Source organism: Mobula birostris, chromosome 3, assembly GCF_030028105.1.
Source record: "Mobula birostris isolate sMobBir1 chromosome 3, sMobBir1.hap1, whole genome shotgun sequence".
NCBI classification, from domain to species: Eukaryota; Metazoa; Chordata; class Chondrichthyes; order Myliobatiformes; family Myliobatidae; genus Mobula; species Mobula birostris.
The window spans coordinates 99,388,779-99,406,335 of NC_092372.1; the positions used below are offsets into that span (position 1 = coordinate 99,388,779).

At 39.3% G+C, this 17,557-nt stretch overlaps 1 protein-coding gene across 3 annotated transcripts in view; it reads left to right on the top strand.

The window, feature by feature from the left end:
* The window catches only part of rasgef1ba (RasGEF domain family, member 1Ba), a 74,651-nt gene extending 65,563 nt beyond the window's left edge, over positions 1-9,088 (top strand). For all 3 annotated transcript variants that reach the window (XM_072251902.1, XM_072251899.1, XM_072251901.1), the window contains 2 exons: positions 6,418-6,490; positions 8,981-9,088. In XM_072251902.1, the coding sequence (XP_072108003.1) occupies positions 6,418-6,490; positions 8,981-9,005 (98 nt within the window). In that variant the 3' untranslated portion in view covers positions 9,006-9,088. The remainder of the gene's footprint in view (positions 1-6,417; positions 6,491-8,980) is intronic.
* Positions 9,089-17,557: the final 8,469 nt, after the last annotated feature.

A 17,557-nucleotide genomic window follows, 5' to 3' on the forward strand; every position in this document is an offset into this window, starting at 1 on the left:
ATAAAATTAAATCACATTGCCTTAGATTTCTTTGTACCTTTTAACACTACTATGCTGCTCAAGTATTTTTATTATATGGCTGATGGGTGGCACGGTAGCATAGTGGTTAGCAAAGCACTCTGCATTACAAACAAGCTGGGTTCAATTCCCACCACTCTCTGCAAGCAGTTTGTAAGTTCTCCCTGTGCCTGTGTGGGTTTCCTCTGTGTGCTCCCGTTTCCTCCCACAGACCAAAGGCATACCAGCTGGTAGATAATTGGCCATTGTAAATTGCCCTGTGAGTTGCCTAGGATTAAAGCAGGGGTTGTGGCTCGAAGGGCTGGAAGAGCCTATTCTGTGCTGTATATCAATAAATATATAAAAATAAAAACTGTTACCAGGCTTGGTAAGTAACTTCATCTCATTAGTTTATGGCAATTTATTTTAGAAGTGTGTGGTATCCATCAATGCTTCAATTTGACAGTTAATAGTGTTTACTGGACTTGTCAAGGGACAGAGTTTAAAAAAATACAATTCTGCTACTGTAGTCCATAGTGATGACTGAAATGGATAATGAGTTTGTTCTAAGGATGGATATATTGTGAATTGTTCACACATTTATCTTCGAATTCCTTGAACAAAGATAGTTAATTTCTCATTGCAAGATACTTTAAAACACTTATATTGCATTTTGATTTCTTTTGGATTATGTCACTGCACTTCTGCTCATGTTCAGTACTTGCGTTATGTTTGAGGCACAGATCATAAGCTGCACTGTGTGAGACATTATTCGTGGCAATGATGTAACTTGATTGAATTATAATTGCTCAGGAACAATAATTCTGACAAATTGCATTTAAATGTTTAGTTTCCAGAGGAGCATCTGTTAAGCATTCATTCTTCCAGTAATATTCATCATGTTTTTATTATGTTTTGTGACTCCAGAAAACAATTGAAAGAAAAACAGAGGAGCCAGGATACTTGCCTGCTTATTTTTTCCCCTTTTTTTGTTAGGTGAAGCGCTCACAAATAAAGAATATTTAATCAAACAGTAAAGATTTACTATGTTACTCGAAATTTGCTGAAATATTAAATGCATTACACTCTTCCCCGCTCAGCTCAATATAGAATGCATCTCAACTCAAATATGTAATGCATTGTTCTCCAGCTGTCTTAGGTATACAGTGTACTACATAATATAATGTACTACTATATAGACATCCAGAGCATAGTAAATTTCAAATTGTCCCATTGAGGCCTAAAGATTTAATCACTGCAGAGGATTTCTTCCTCGTCTGGGATAACATCTTTCTTGAAGAGGGCGGTGGGGTGTGGTCACTCTGCTGGCAGGTAAGACTTGAGGCTGTGAAAATCTCAGGTTCTGGGAGCTTCTCCCTTTTCCCCTTCACATGCATGTTGAATTATATTTCTGATAATATTTTGTTTTATGTGCTATGCATGAGATATGTATTATAGGTGCACTGTGGTCTGGAGGAACATCGTTTCGTTTGGTTGTATATATGTACAGTCAGATAACAATAAACTTGAACTTCAAATTGACCTAATCAAAGGTTTTTATCAGTTTCCTAAAACTAAAACACACAAACATACTAATTTAATTGCTGTTCGTAATTAAACTTGAACATGTTACTCCCATTATAATAATGCTTTTATCCCACTTGAACCAATGGTATCGATAGCTTGCAGTTAATTTGTATGGTGCAGAAAACATAATTTGATAGTTAGGATTAATAAAATTAAAAATATATCTTGTATTTATCTTAGCATTTTTAGAAGTCATGAATATATTACACAAATTCGAATAAGCTCCAATTAGTTTAATTACCTGTTCACATTCTGAGCACAGAGATTAAGGTTGCCAATAGTGAGATTCTAACATCTTAAATGCAATGATATGTTAAAATGAGAAAGTAATTCAGTGAACACACATCAAAGTTGCTGGTGAACGCAGCAGGCCAGGCAGCATCTGTAGGAAGAGGTGCAGTCGACGCTTGAGGCCGAGACCCTTCGTCAGGACTAACTGAAGGAAGAGTGAATAAGGGATTTGAAAGTTGGAGGGGGAGGGGGAGATCCAAAATGATAGGAGAAGACAGGAGGGGGAGGGATGGAGCCAAGAGCTGGACAGGTGATTGGCAAAAGGGATACGAGAGGATCATGGGACAGGAGGCCCAGGGAGAAGGAAAGGGGGGAGAGGGGAAAAACCCAGAGGATGGGCAAGGGGTATAGTCAGAGGGACAGAGGGAGAAAAAGGAGAGAGAGAGAAAGAATGTGTGTATATAAATAAATAACAGATGGGGTACGAGGGGGAGGTGGGGCATTAGTGGAAGTTAGAGAAGTCAATGTTCATGCCATCAGGTTGGAGGCTACCCAGACGGAATATAAGGTGTCGTTCCTCCAACCTGAGTGTGGCTTCATCTTTACAGTAGAGGAGGCCGTGGATGGACATGTCAGAATGGGAATGGGATGTGGAATTAAAATGTGTGGCCACTGGGAGATCCTGCTTTCTCTGGCGGACCGAGCGTAGGTGTTTAGCAAAGCAAAGTAATTCAGTGATATAGTACTAAGAATTTTTCCACTAAAAATATTAATCAATAACTTCAAAGACAGAGGAATAGTATTTTATTGGATTGTCTGGTAGTTGCCGGAAGTATCCTGAGTTACAGCTGTGAATGTTGTAATGTTTAATTGTTTCCTGAATCAAATGATTTTAAGCAATAAAACATGGTCCCTTTATTGGATTGTAAAAGAGGGAAGCTGAACCACAGCTGCAGCTTGAGTTGAGATATATCTCCTGCTGCCTTTGAAATTCAAATTATAACAAAAGAGATTAAAAAGAGTATCTTTCTCAATTATACAAAACTGTCAGATTAAAACTATATGCCTGTTGAACATCCGTAACAAGGCTGGGCAAATTGAAACAAAGGTTTGACTTACCATAGCTATAAGGCCATTGAGTGTTACCTATTTTGTCTCCTTTTTATGATCAAAAATGACATGTTTCACACACTTGAATTCTACCCCCTCCCCCACCACCGATTTGTCTTTAGCTTAACTGAGCAGTTAGCACTATATTGACCTAAGAGTTGTTGAGACGGAATAGAAAATGTACCTTTTATTAAGATTAAGATTTCAAGCTCCAAATCTGGAAGCAATCTTCCAGGCTGACTTGAATGTTTACTCAAGTGACTAACATAATATGACAAGTTATTGCTGGATACAAGTCTAAAAGAGAAAGAACAGGCATAAAGGAGAGACCATTATGGAGGGGCAGGAAATGTTGAAGAAACAGCTAGGCTGCAGAAGGACTTAGACAGATTAGGAGAATGGGCAAGAGAGTGGCAAATGAAATACAATGTTGGAAAATGCATAGTCATGCACTTTGGTAGTAGAAATAAATGTGCAGGCTATTTTCTAAACAGGGAGAAAGTCCAAAACTCTGATGTGGAAAGGGACTGGGAAGTCCTTGTGCAGAACACCCTAAAGGTTAACTTGCAGGTAGAGTCAGTGATAAGGAAGGCAAATGTAATGTTAGCATTCATTTCAAGAGGTCTGGAGTACAAGAGGAGGGATGTGATGTGGAGGCTTTATAAGCACTTGTCAGGGTCCTCATCTAAGAGGCTTTGTAAGGCACCGGTGAGAACTCACCTTGAGTATTGTGAACAGTTTTGGGCTCCTCATCTAAGAAAAGATGTGCTGGCATTGGCGAAAGTTCAGAGGAAGTTCACAAGGATGATTCCAGAAATGAAAGGTTATCATACGAGGAACGTTTGATAGCTCTGGGTCTGGACTTGCTGGAATTTAGAGGGATGGTGGGGATCTCACAGAAACCCTTCAAATGTTGAAAGGCCTACACAGTGTAGATGTGGAAAGGATGTTGCCCATGGTGGGGGAGTCATGGACAAGAGGGCACAGCCTCAGGATAGAGGGACACCCAATTAAGGCAGAGATGCGGAGAAATCTCTTTACCAGAGGATGGTGAATTTGAAGAATTTATTACCGCAGGCAGCTGTGGAGGCCCGGTCGTTGGGTGTGTTTAAGGCAGAGCTTGATGGGCTCTTGATTGGACATGCATCAAAGGTTAAGGGGAGGAGGCCAGGAGTGGGGTTGAATAGGGAAGAAAAGGATCGGCCATGATTGAATGGTGGAGCAGACTCAATGGGCCAAATGGCCTAATTCTGCTCATGTGCCTTATGGTTTTATTATTTAGTATTTAGCAGTGTTTATAACACCTTAAAATATAGGAGAAGAATAAGGCTATTCAGCCCATTCAGTCTACTTGAACTGCCATTCAATCATGGCTACCCATTTTACTGTCTTCTCCTGTAACCTTTAACCCCCTTACCATTTAAGAATCTATCAGTCTCTGTCTTGAATATGCCCAGTGACTTGCCTCCGGAGCACTCTGTGGCAACAAATCACAGATTTTCCACCTCCTAACTGAAGAAATTCCTCCTCATCTCAGTTTTAAAGGGGTGTCCTATTTCGAGGCTGTGCCCTCATCCTAGATGCTCCTACTAATGGAAATGTCCTCTCCACATCCACTCTAATGAGTCCTTTTAGTATCTGATAGGTTTCAATGAGATTCCCCTCATCCTTTTGATCTACACTGAGTACAGACCCAGCATTATCAGGCACTACTCATACATCAAGTCTTTCATTTCTAGGATCAATCTCGTACCCTGCTCAAGACTGTCCCGAGGGCCAGCACATCCTTCCTTAGAAACGTGGCCCAATGTTGTCCACGGTATTCCAAACGCAGTCTGACCAACACCTGATGAAGCCTCAGCAGTACATTTTTATGTTCCGGTCCTCTTGAAATGAATGCTGAGAATGCATTTCTCCTTCTGGTGAACAAATTTACCCTCTCCACTTCCTGTATTCCCCTCTCTGACCTTTCACTTCTCACCTACCTATTACTTCCCCATGGGTACCCTCACTCCCATAGTCCACTCTCCTCTCCTATCAGGTTCTTTCTTCTCCAGCTCTCAACTTTTCCTACCCTCCTGCCTTCACCTATCACCTTCCAACTAGCTTCTTTCCCCTGCCTTCCCCACCTTTTTATTCTGGCACCTTCCCCCTTCCTCCTCAGACCTGAAGAAGGCCTTGGCATGAAACTTTGACTGTTCATTTCCATAGATGCTGTCTGGCCTGCTGAGTTCCTCCAGCATTTTGTGTGTGTTGCTTTGGGTTTCCAGCATCTACAGAATTTCTCATGACAGTGATTGACATTGCATTTGTCTTCTGTGCTGCTGACTAAAATCCTCACTGAAATGCACCTGGAATCAGTGCTTTGATGGGATGTGATCATCATTGCAGGTGTTGATCTGCACAATAACAGTTGGCAGCTTGAGAGCAAGTGTCTTTTCTTTAGACTGTGCTGTAGGCTGTTGAAAGTCTATAGAATATTACTCTTGTTTTCTAATCATCGCTTTCAATAGAGCTCACAGGGAGATCTATCCAACCGAGAGCCCACAGAACCAGATTTCTTAAATTAAAAGCTTGGAAGATCTTTCTGGCGATTTGTGGTAGTTAAATCTGTGGAAAGGTTGGATTAAATGAAATGAAAAAAAGGGTTGCAGGTTGAAGACTTGCACTGGCAGAGACATCAGAGCCAAATGCGCATCCTGTACTCTTAGTCTTAAGAGTTACAAGATATCCAGCACAGAGATGGTCGTTGGGCCCATCAGCTGAGCAGTATTTATTTACACCAATCCCAAAGTAATCCCATGTTGTTTTCCCGACATTCTTCAAAGCTCAAAATAAATTGTATTATCCACTGTATATGTCACCGTATACAACCCTGAGGTGTTATTTTGCAGGCATACTCAACAAATCTATTGAATAGCAACTATCACAGGGTCAATGAAAGATCAGAGTGCAAATGCAAATACAAATCAATAGCAATAAATAACAAGAACATGAGACAAAGAGTCAATGAAAGTGAGTCCATAGGATGAGGGAACATGTCAATGACAGGGCAAATGAAGTTGAGTGTAGTTATCCCCCTTTTGTTCAAGAACCTGATGGCTGAGGAGTAGTAACTGTTCTTGACCCTGGTGGTGTGAGTCCTGAGGCTCTTGTACCTTCTACCTGATGGCAGCAGTGAGAGGAGAGCATGGCCTGGGTGGCAGATATCCCCGACAATGGATGCTGCTTTCCTGAGACATCGTTTCATATGAATGTGCTCAATGGTTGGAAGGACTTGACTGTGACATGCTAGGCCAAATCCACGACTTTTTGTAGGATTTTCCATTCAAAGGCATTGGTGTTTCCATACAAAAGGAGATGATTCTTACCTCCTTTGAGATTCTCATCTATATCTCAATGTGTCTGAAATAAGCAGGAGCTTTATAAAGTAGAATTGGATTATAACAATCACAATAATATAATGCTGCTTGTTCTTCTTTTATTCCTTAGCACTTTACTTGGCATCCTATGAAAGTGAAAGCCCAGAGAATCATGTTGAAAAAGAGAGGTGGAAGACTCTAAGGTAAACATCAAAACTCCAATCCTCATGAACAAGTTATTACACAGTTATCCATATACTTAAAACACAAAATAATTATATTTTTCATTTCATATGCTTTTGTTTGATGATCAATGGGATAAGCATGTTTTGATCTATTAGTGATTGTAAGCTTTCATGCTAATTCTCCATTGAACTTCTGCCAAACCATAACAGATGCTTGAGACTGGAAAAACAAAAGAAGGCAAAGGGAATTCCTGTAATTGCTTTAAAAATGGCATGAACCCACACTCATCCCTTTATAAAAAGTGGTGGGCTGTGGAACTTCTGTGAAGTGTTCTGCTTGCCTTGACCCGTTTGAGTGTAGGTTCGCCTGCAAGACAGGTAGCTATAGGACTTCCTCAGGAGCCCAGATATTAGGATTAATAATAACATAAGTAGAGGTCTGATGACTGATGACTTAAATTAGCCTCATACCTATTCTGAAATTCACTGTGTGGTAAGTGTTTTAACATTAAAATAAATTTAGCTCATACTTTGCAATTTCAAGATACAATATTTATTATCTACCTTCTGAAGTACGTGACAACGTAACTGACAAGCAATGGTAGGTTTTGAGGAGGATGGTGGTTGAGAGTGTGGTGAAGGGAGGATAGCAAGGAACAGGTGCAGAATTTTGAAGGAAATATCATAGCATTGATCTTGGGAGGCAAAGCCTTAGCAACCAAATTTGGAGCAAGTACATTATTAGATAGACAAGAGTCCAGAAATCGAGCAGTATCATTATACTGGATGAGATGGCAGATGGGGAGGAGCAAGATTCTGGATAAATATGGAGACCATGAGAATGGGCATTTAATTATGGAATAGTGAGAGAAGTACTGGGTAAAAGGGCATGAATAGGACTCAGAATTATGGATGATCTGAAGTTTGTGGGGAATGAAAATTGTGAGACTGAGAAGGATTGCATGAATTGGCCAGCTTAATGCCGAAGAGGGCCATTGTAATTTACACATGTTGGCATTCAGTAATGAGTGGTTTGGAAGTAATTGAAGTAATAATTCAACTGAGAAAAGTCTTTGAATGATAGTGTTATTCTGCCATTATTTTTGTCATAAAACTTAAAATTGATAGTACTGAAAATAATTTGCAAGATGTGTAGCTGGGGTGGTTGATGGTTGGGTTGAGTTGCTCTCCGATCTTGCCAGTTTACTCGGGCTGATTTTGATCCTTGATCATACTTGTAAGCCGATGCGATCAAAATTCCAGACCACAACACATGATTTTTGCCACACAATCAGCGATGAGATTTCCTCCCCACATCGCAACTGAGTTTTGAATTAGACAATAGACAATAGGTGCAGGAGCAGGCCATTCGGCCCATCAAGCCAGCACCGCCATTCACTGTGATCATGGCTGATCATCCACAATCAGTATCCAGTTCCTGCCTTATCCCCATAACCTTTGATTCCGCTATCTTTAAGAGCTCTATCCACCTCTTCTTTGAAAGCATCCAGAGACTTGGCCTCCACAGCCTTCTGGGGCAGAGCATTCCATATATCCACCACTCTCTGGGTGAAAGAGTTTTTCCTCAACTCCATTCGAAATGGCCTACCCCTTATTCTTAAACTGTGGCCTTTGGTTCTGGGCTCACCCATCAGCGGGAACATGCTTCCTGCCTCCAGCGTGTCTAATCCCTTAATAATCTTATATGTTTCAATAAGATCCCCTCTTAGCCTTCTAAATTCCAGAGTATACAAGCCCAGTGGCTCCAATCTTTGGACATATGACAGTCCCGCCATCCCGGGAATTAACCTTGTGAACCTACGCTGCACTCCCTCAATAGCAAGAATGTCTTTCCTCAAATTTGGAGACCAAAACTGCACACAGTACTCCAGGTGTGGTCTCACCAGGGCCCTGTACAGCTGCAGAAGGATCTCTTTGCTCTTATACTCAATTCCCCTTGTTATGAAGGCCAGCATGCCATTAGCTTCTTCACTGCCTGCTGTACTTGCATGCTTGCTTTCAGTGACTGACGTACAAGAACACCTAGATCTCGTTGTGCTTCCCCATTTCCTAACTTGACTCCATTTAGATAACAATCCGCCTTCCCGTTCTTACCACCAAAGTGGATAACCTCACATTTATCCACATAAAACTGCATCTGCCATGCATCTGCCCACTCACCCAGCCTGTCCAAGTCACCCTGCATTCTCATAACATCCTCCTCACATCCTCCTCAAATTTCACACTGCCACCCAGCTTTGTGGCATCGACAATTATGTCAATTCAGCTGATTGAAAAGTATAGAAAGGTCAGATATTTGGAGGACACACCACAATCAACAGCACACTGACAACGTCTCCTCGCACAGTGATGAAACATTCGCAAGTAAACTGCCAAGATCAGAGAACAACTCAACCCAACCATTGATAGTACTTTTTTCCATTTTCCTGTTTTACTAATTGGTTGCTTATGTATGCGCTTGAAGTAATGTATTTCTTTTCCTTGCAGATCAACACTTCTAACTAGGGTTTAGCCCAGACATAAAATGCTTTATAGTGGGCCACAAATGTACGATGCTTTGCAATAACTGACCTTCAAGAGCAGGAGACTTGGACATCAGTGGAGTAGAATTCATGCACTAAGGACAATGAATCTCAATGAGACTAAAGCATAAATAGACACCAGTTTCACTGGTCACAGAACTATATGTGAATGTGTGTTTTTGTTTTGGTTCTGCTTGATGCTGGCAAATTTATTGCAAGTTGAAGGTCATTTAACTGGTGTTGTGGATTGATCCTCAGCATTTGCAGCTGGTTATTCTCTGCTGTTTCAGATAGAATCTCAGAACTAGGTGCTGGTCTCCACCTGGCCTTATAAATATTGGGATTAAAATGAACTCTGAATGGCTGCTGGTCAGTGTAATGGAAAACAAATACTAATATAATAATGTTCATGACAATGTTCACGCATTTACATTACTGGAATGCAATAGATTTGTATGATATGGCAAGTTAGTTAAATCCATGAGCAAATCGTTTACATAGTACATAATGTAAATATTTTATGTTTAAGTATGAGTTACTAGGTAGGTTTTAAGATACTCCAGAGATTTAAAGTAGCGCTGAGAATGGAAATGTTAGAATGTTATTTTCATATTTGTAAGAATTTAAAAAAAACATTTTAATTCTTTTATAATATGTTTAGTAATCACCACATACTCAAATAGTGACACAAAAAACAATGACATTTTGTACAGGGATACTTGCAAATTCGTTGATAAAACTGTAACCCATCACTTAACCCGCAGAATTCAACATTCTGCATTCTGTGAGTTGCATCAGCATTAGGATTGTAGAGTATCCTACATTGGAAGACTATATCCTATATCCATGACCTGCTTGCAGTAGCTGTAAGCATTTAGAAATATTTATTCTAGATCTATTACGAAAGACACATGAACTATTTAAAGGAAAACAAAAGAACATAGCTCCAAGAAGTTAAAGTGCCAGTGATTCATTAATGGAGCTGTCAATATAATATATTTGTTTCTATAAAGCATGTGAATGATGGCTGAATTTTGTAAGTTTCTTTTTCCTGCCATTAATTTTTTTTTAAGAAGCAGACATAATATTGTGGTTAACTTATCTGTATATATCTTTTGTGTACATCAGAATGTACTTTAAATGCTTAGATTGCTTAGAAAGGAATTTAAAAGAAATGTGGTGGAGATTTTGTAAATTATGGATCTTCTTTTACCTTGCAAGACTAATTTCGTATTAAATTTTGGCATAGTTCAATCTTCAAATTACTGATGCATTAGAGATGAAATTCTAGTCATGCATTACCAGTTCAACAATGTTATGCAGCAGGTGTGTTTTGTGTCAGCAAGTATTAGTGAATCTATCTATGCAAGTTCAATATTTCTGTGCATCACAATAGTGGGATCAAAGATCAAATGACAGCATTACAACTATGTAGCAGGAATGATCCCACTTCCACCCTTAGAAGTTTTCATGTTTTATTGTTTTACAACATTGAACCACAGTGGATTTAATTTGTTTTTTTTTGACACTGATTAACAGAAAAAGTGAAAGTAGATCTCCACAAAGTGACCTCAATTAATTACAAATATAAAACACAAAATAATTGATTGCATAAGTATTCACCCACTTCAAATCAGTATTTAATGGATGCACCTTTGGTAGCAATTACAGCCTTGAGTCTGTGTGGATAGGTCTCTATCAGCTTTGCACATCTGCAATTTTTCCTCATTCTTCTTTACAAAACTGCTCAAGCTCTGTCAGATTGCATGAGGCTCATAATTGAACTGTCCTTTTCAAGTCCAGACACAAATACTGAACTGGATTGAGGTCTGTACTCTGACTTGGCCACTCCAGGACCTTATCTTTGTTATTTTTAAACCATTTTTGTGCAGCTTTGGCTTTATGCTTGGGGTCACTGTCTTGCTGGAAAACAAATCTTCTCCCAAGTTGCAGTTCTCTTGCAGACTGCATCAGGTTTTCCTCCAGGATTTCCCTGTATTTTGCTGCATTCATTTTACCCTCTACCTTCACGAGCCTTTCAGGGCCTGCTGCAGTGAAGCATCCCCACAGCATGATGCAGCCACCACCATGCTTCACGGTAGAGACAGTGTGTTTTTGATAATGCGTGGTTTTTACGCCAAGCATAGCGTTTAGTCTGATGGCCAAAAAACTCAATTTTGGTTTCATCAGACCATAGAACCTTCTTCCAGCTGATTTCAGAGTTTCCTCAAATGCCTTTTGGCAAACTCTAGCCTGGATTTCTTGTGGGTTTTTTGCCAACAGTGGCTTTCTCTTTGTCACTCTCTCATAAAGCTGCAACTGGTGAAGCACCTGGTCAACAGTTGTTGTATGCAATCTCCCCCATCTCAGCCACTGAAGCTTGTAACTCCTCCAGAGTTGTCAAAGGTTTCTTGGTGGTCTCCCACACTAGTCCCCTTCCTGCATGGTCACTCAATTTTTGAGGATGCCCTGCTCTAGGCAAATTAACATTTCTTGATGATTGCCTTAACTGTACTGCAAGGGATATTCGGCAACTTGGGAATGTTCTTGTATCCATCTCCTGACTTGTGCTTTTCAATAACCCTTCTGCAGAATTGCTGGAAGTGTTCTTTTGTCTTCATGGTGTAGTTTATGCCAGGGTGCTGATACACCAGCAATTGGACTTTACAGATACAGGTGTATGTTTACTACAGTCAATTGAACCACTTTGACTGCACACAGGTGATTTCCATTTAACTAATTATGTGACTTCTGAAACCACTTGGCTGTACCAGTGATGATTTGGTGTGTCATATTAAATGAGGTGGATACTTGAGCAATCAATTATTTTGCATTTTATATTTGTAATTAACTTCGATCACTTAGCAGAGATCTGTTTTCAGTTTGACACGAAAGAATCTTTTCTGTTGATCAGTGTCAAAAGCCAAATTAAATCCACTGCGATTCAATGTTATAAAACAATAAAACATGAAAACTTACAAGGGGGTTGAATACTTTTTTTTATAGACACTGTATAGTGATGAAACACTGCACCTTCAAACACACGAGATGGGAGAACCTCCACAGAGATTTGCTCAATAGTGTGTTGATCATTTGTGAGTAGTGCATAGAGAGAGATATTTACACTCTAATTACATTAGATAAATATGGTAAATATTTATAAATGTGTGGAAAATAGTAATCTGAGTTTATGCTGAATTGATCACACATATTATATTTACTGCAGGAGAAAACAGGCAATGCTGACACAAAATGCAAACAATTAACTTGAACTGAAGTTATTTTGGGTTTACCAGTGAATCCTCAAGTAAATTATACCGTGTTCTGCGCTGAAATGTGTCAGTGTGAATCACAGTGCTTAGATGGAATTTTGCTTGTTTTTAAAAAAATATCATGATTCCTGAAGTGGAAAGAGCATATAAGGTAGCACGAGTTCAGTATCTACCCAAAATGATCCACTTAGTCTTGCTGGTTCAGAGTGTCTTGTTAGACTGGCAACAACAAAGAAGTTTGAATTTTGTTTTACAGCTGGTAGGTTTTTATTTGAAATGGTATTTACCCAAGCTTATACATTAGAGAATGGGGAACAAAGTAGCATATACAAACTGGCTTGTGGTCATTTGCTGAGATGGGATATATGCCCTTATGCCTGAATAATCCAAGGAAGAGGCTGAAAACGGCCCATTTGAAAAGAATATTTGAATTGTAGATTTATTCTTATTTCTCACCAAAACCATCTGAGTCCTCTGTCAGTCAGAGTTGACCATGAATATTGCATCCTAGCTGTCTAGATACACAAGCCTGGGCAGTATGATACGGAGACCGTGCTATTGCCCATGTAGCAAGCTCCCCCTCTCCACGCAACTGATGAACCCAGAGGAATGGCACAGACTGATACAGTTTGGTACCAGCTGCGTCGCAGGAGTTGCCAGTCAGCATTGAACTCAATGTAGGACTGCCTTAGGGACTCCAGCTCTGGATTTTTTCCCTTGGGGTTACTACGGAAGACTTCCCCATGAATGGGAAAAGCTACAAGGCAGCAGAGGTTTGAGATGTTTTTTCCTTCTCCTAGGTGAGCTTCCAGCCATGTCTAATGAGCCCCATCTACCCGAAGCGACTGGTTTTAAGACGCCAGTAACCCACCTTTACTCCTTCTCCTGTCAGTAGAAAAGGTCCCAGTGGGTTTAGTAGCTAAGCCACATGTAAAGGCCAGGAGCTGGACTTGGTTGTTAAAGATTATTTGAAGTACATGCTACTGGGAGCATTTAATAGGTAGTGGGGGCTTGTCCCCATTACCACCCCCGGCTATAACAACCCTAAGGAACCACCAAAACTAGGGAAACCACATTTAATTCTGAAGTGATTTTGGGAACCCAAATTTTGGATTTGCAAAATGTAAAGATTGATGTTGTATTTGGGAGCATAATTTATGCATAGGTCAACCAGTGCTCCAAACTGGATTTTTTTTATTTCAAGAAGGGCTTTGAGATTCCCAGCTTTCAGAAATCAGTTTTAATAAAAGAAACTTACAGGTTTGTTTTTGGGATCTATGGTTTGTTAGCACACTTTTCTTGACTATCGCCAAATACCAACTCACTTCAAGAAGATTTTTCTATAAACTTAGCTACCTTTTAAAAATTCTGTAATGAATGTTCATTTGCTACTCATGCTGTTAATTGTCTAATTATGCAGAGATGTCTCCCATGCAAGGATGGCCATGTTCCGCTTGGAGAGATGTTGAAAATAGAGGGAACAGCAGTATGTCTATAGGACATAATTGAAAACAAAGAAATAAATCATTGATAGAATTTTACTCAATTTTCATGGTCCTGCATGTTTTTTTGAAGCATAATACATCTGAACACAATGAGCTTGATGAACTGTTAGTTGGTAACAGTTATTCAGCAGCTTCTGGCGAAGCCTTACTCCTTCACCAACTTTATGGAAACATTCCCTGTTGAGAGAATGGCTATAGAAGTGCATGGAATATTGTATAATTCTTGTAGCCTCTTGATACACATCCACGAAATCTAGCAGAAAATATTATGGCTTATTCTATCGATGGGAATTAAATATTTTTTGTTTTTGTTTAATTTGTCTCTGAATCCATTCCTTACTTCCTACTTCATTTATTTCTGTACTTAATTTCCAGTTGAATAGCTTATGCTAACTGAGCTTACCTGCTTTGCCTGCTTTATTGGGGTTAGTACTAATACAATGTATATTGATCGAGATATATAGCTGCTTAGCGTGAGACAGCAGTTAACAGGCTCTCTGTTGAGGCCACTTCACCTATTGGCAGATTGGAACATCCAATGCCAAATTTCAAAGAGCAACTGCAAACATATTGGACAGTTGTGCAGTGAGAGAAAAATCCAATTCATTAATGGAGTAGAATATACAAGCCCCAAATTTCCATCAAAAGCTAAAACTAGTATTAAGAAAATACTGCAATACTATGAAAGACCGTTTTTTTTTTTCAAAACCAAGAAATGAGGGGAAAGCCAGCCTTCATATTGTTGAGCATCACAAAGATTAAGCAGGTGTAACAGGACTGTAGGCAGAAAAGAGATGGGGTTGACTGGTCTTGAGAGTTTTAAAAGTTATGAAGTAAACAAGTGGCATGAAGAAAGTAATTGCAGAGATAAAGCAATAGGCATTTCTATTGAAATTAGAGCAGGACTTGACCAACGGATGTTAACAAATACCAGTGATTAAAATAAGAAAAACATAAAGGATAAATAATTGTGAGGCAAGAGTAATGCATAGGGTTAAATGTTCAGATTCACTAGGTGTGTTTAGACATCAGTAGAGGATGGAGCAAAGGAAAATTTGCCGTCTAGATGAATAATGCTTCTACAAACTGACTTACATCAATTGAAAGTAACAGGAGAATTCTTCCCTATACTCTAATGGATAGCACATTCTCTTCACAAGTTGTCCTACTGTACTCTATGCTTAATTAGTGCTTAGTGCTCAGTTTGCTAAAGACAATCACCCCAATGTCTATAACTAAGCAAGGAACACATTGCATACTGGTTGGTGGTCCACACTGTTCGGTGCAGTCTTTTGTTGATCCTATTATAGTTCTCAGATTTACTGAGTATGCCCAGAAGAAAACGAATCACAGGGTTGCATATGCTGACATACAGGTACTTCGATAATAAATTTAATTCAAACTTTGATTTTCATTACCACTCTTGAAAAAAATGAGGAAGCTTAGAGTTAACATTCTGCCATGAGAAAGAACTGCAAGTAATTAATGTAGAGAACGTAATCTGAGAAGAACTGTTACATCTAAAATAGAATTGTTTATAATAGAACATTCAGAATTGGTTGAGGAATAGATGAAATGAGTAGATGAACAATAGATTAGGTGATAAATTCAACTCTTAGTGATGTGCGTTATAATAATAATACAGCACTTTTCATATAAATTAGGGAGTTTAAAATGAAGTGCAAACAAAAATAAAAAGCAAAAATGTAAGTTAAAAGCAAGGTTAAATAAATAGGTTTTGAGCTGGCATTTAAAAGTGCCTACTGAGTCTGTACCTCTTGTAGTTTTAGGTATTGAGTTCCACAGTTTAGGAGCATAGTTCAAAAAAAGCTGACATGCCAATTATCTTTTAAGGGAGGGGAGACTTTAAATTTAAGAAGCCTGCAGAAGACCTGAGAGCTCAAGCAGAATTATAAAATAAATGAGCTTTCTGTGATGTACTCCTGTCCCAGCCAATTGAGAGCTTTAAAAACAAGTAATACCCTAAAATCTAAAAGATACAGGAAACCAATAAAGAACAGCTAGGACAGGAGTGAAATGTTCCCTTATCCTGGTTTTAGAAGTTCAGCAATAACATTCTGAATGAGTTCAAGTTTGTCAATAGATTGCATTGGAAGCTCAGTAAAAAGTGGATTGCAGTAATCTAGTCTCTAATATAAAGGCATTAATTAGCTTTTCAGCATCATGACAGAAACAGGCATGCCTTTGCAATATTTCTTAAGTGTAGAAATGCTGCTCTAATCACTTTCTTTAAGTGGGATTTTAAATTCAAATCTGAATCAAAGGCAACACCCAGAAACATTACTTCTGATTTTACAAGCAGAGACAAGTTTCCCAGTTTATCAAGAAGTTTATGTCTTTTGGCTTAAAGAGAAACCAAAATATTTCAGTTTTATCTTCATTTAGTTTTAGGAAATTGTTGTTTATCCTTTTTTTTAGCTTAAGGTCACTGGCAATTTTGGTAGGGGTCATCTCCGTGCTGTGGTTTGCTCTAAAACCTGACTGAAATTTTTCTAGAATATTGTTCTCATTGGGAAAGTTGTTGAGTTGGTCGGAAATTTCTTTCTCAAGAATCTTACTCAGGAAGCGAAGATTTAATATAGGTCTGCACTCCTCTCGTTGCTCGCTATCAAGTTCTGGCTTTCTATGCAGGGGTTTGACAGCCACAGTTTTGAAAGTATCTGGAAAAACTCCATTTTCAAGGGATGCATTAATAATTTTCCTAACAGAATTGAAGACATTATTAAAAGAGTCCTTAAAAAGTGTGGAAATATGGCAAGTATATGGTTTACGCTTTATGGTTTACCTTTTAGAGTTCTGAATCAGAAATATTTGTAAATTTTGACATGGTCACCATCTTTTTATGAGGCCAAGGATTTTAAGACTTAATTGCTCCTCTCGCTCACTCATTACAGTTACTTGTCCCCAACTAGAATATACTAGTCCCATAAGATGCTGCCAGACAGCTCTGCCCTGAACACAATCTCATAACCTCAAATGTCCAGATATATGTCAACTATGTTTCCCCCAGGGTGGTTTCAGAGAAGCGGGCTAGAGGCAACAAGTGACAACTGGAATAGCTAAATTGAAAAATCAGAGTGATGATCTCAGATGTGGTGTCAAAGGCTGAGAATTAAAAAAGTAGATTGTTTAAAGGGAAATCCAAGAGATGAGGTGAATGTAAACTAAAAGTCATAGTCATACTTTATTGATCCTGGGGGAAACTGGTTTTCGTTACAGTTGCACCATAAATAATAAATAGTAATAGAACCATAAGTAGTTAAATAGTAATATGTAAATTATGCCAGTAAATTATGAAATAAGTCCAGGACCAGCCTATCGGCTCAGGGTGTCTGACCCTCCAAGGGAGGAGTTGTAAAATTTGATGGCCACAGGCAGGAATGACTTCCTATGACGCTCTGTGCTGCATCTCGGAGGAATGAGTCTCTGCCTGAATGTACTCCTGTGCCCACCCAGTACATTATGTAGTGGATGGGAGACATTGACCAAGATGGCATGCAACTTAGACAGCATCCTCTTTTCAGACACCACCGTAAGAGAGTCCAGCTCCATCCCCACAACATCACTGGCCTTACGAATGAGTTTGTTGATTCTGTTGGTGTCTGCTACCCTCAGCCTGCTGTCCCAGCACACAACAGCAAACATGATAGCACTGGCCACCACAGTCTCGTAGAACCTCCTCAGCATCGTCTGGCAGATGTTAAAGGACCCCAGTCTCCTCAAGAAATAGAGACGGCTCTGACC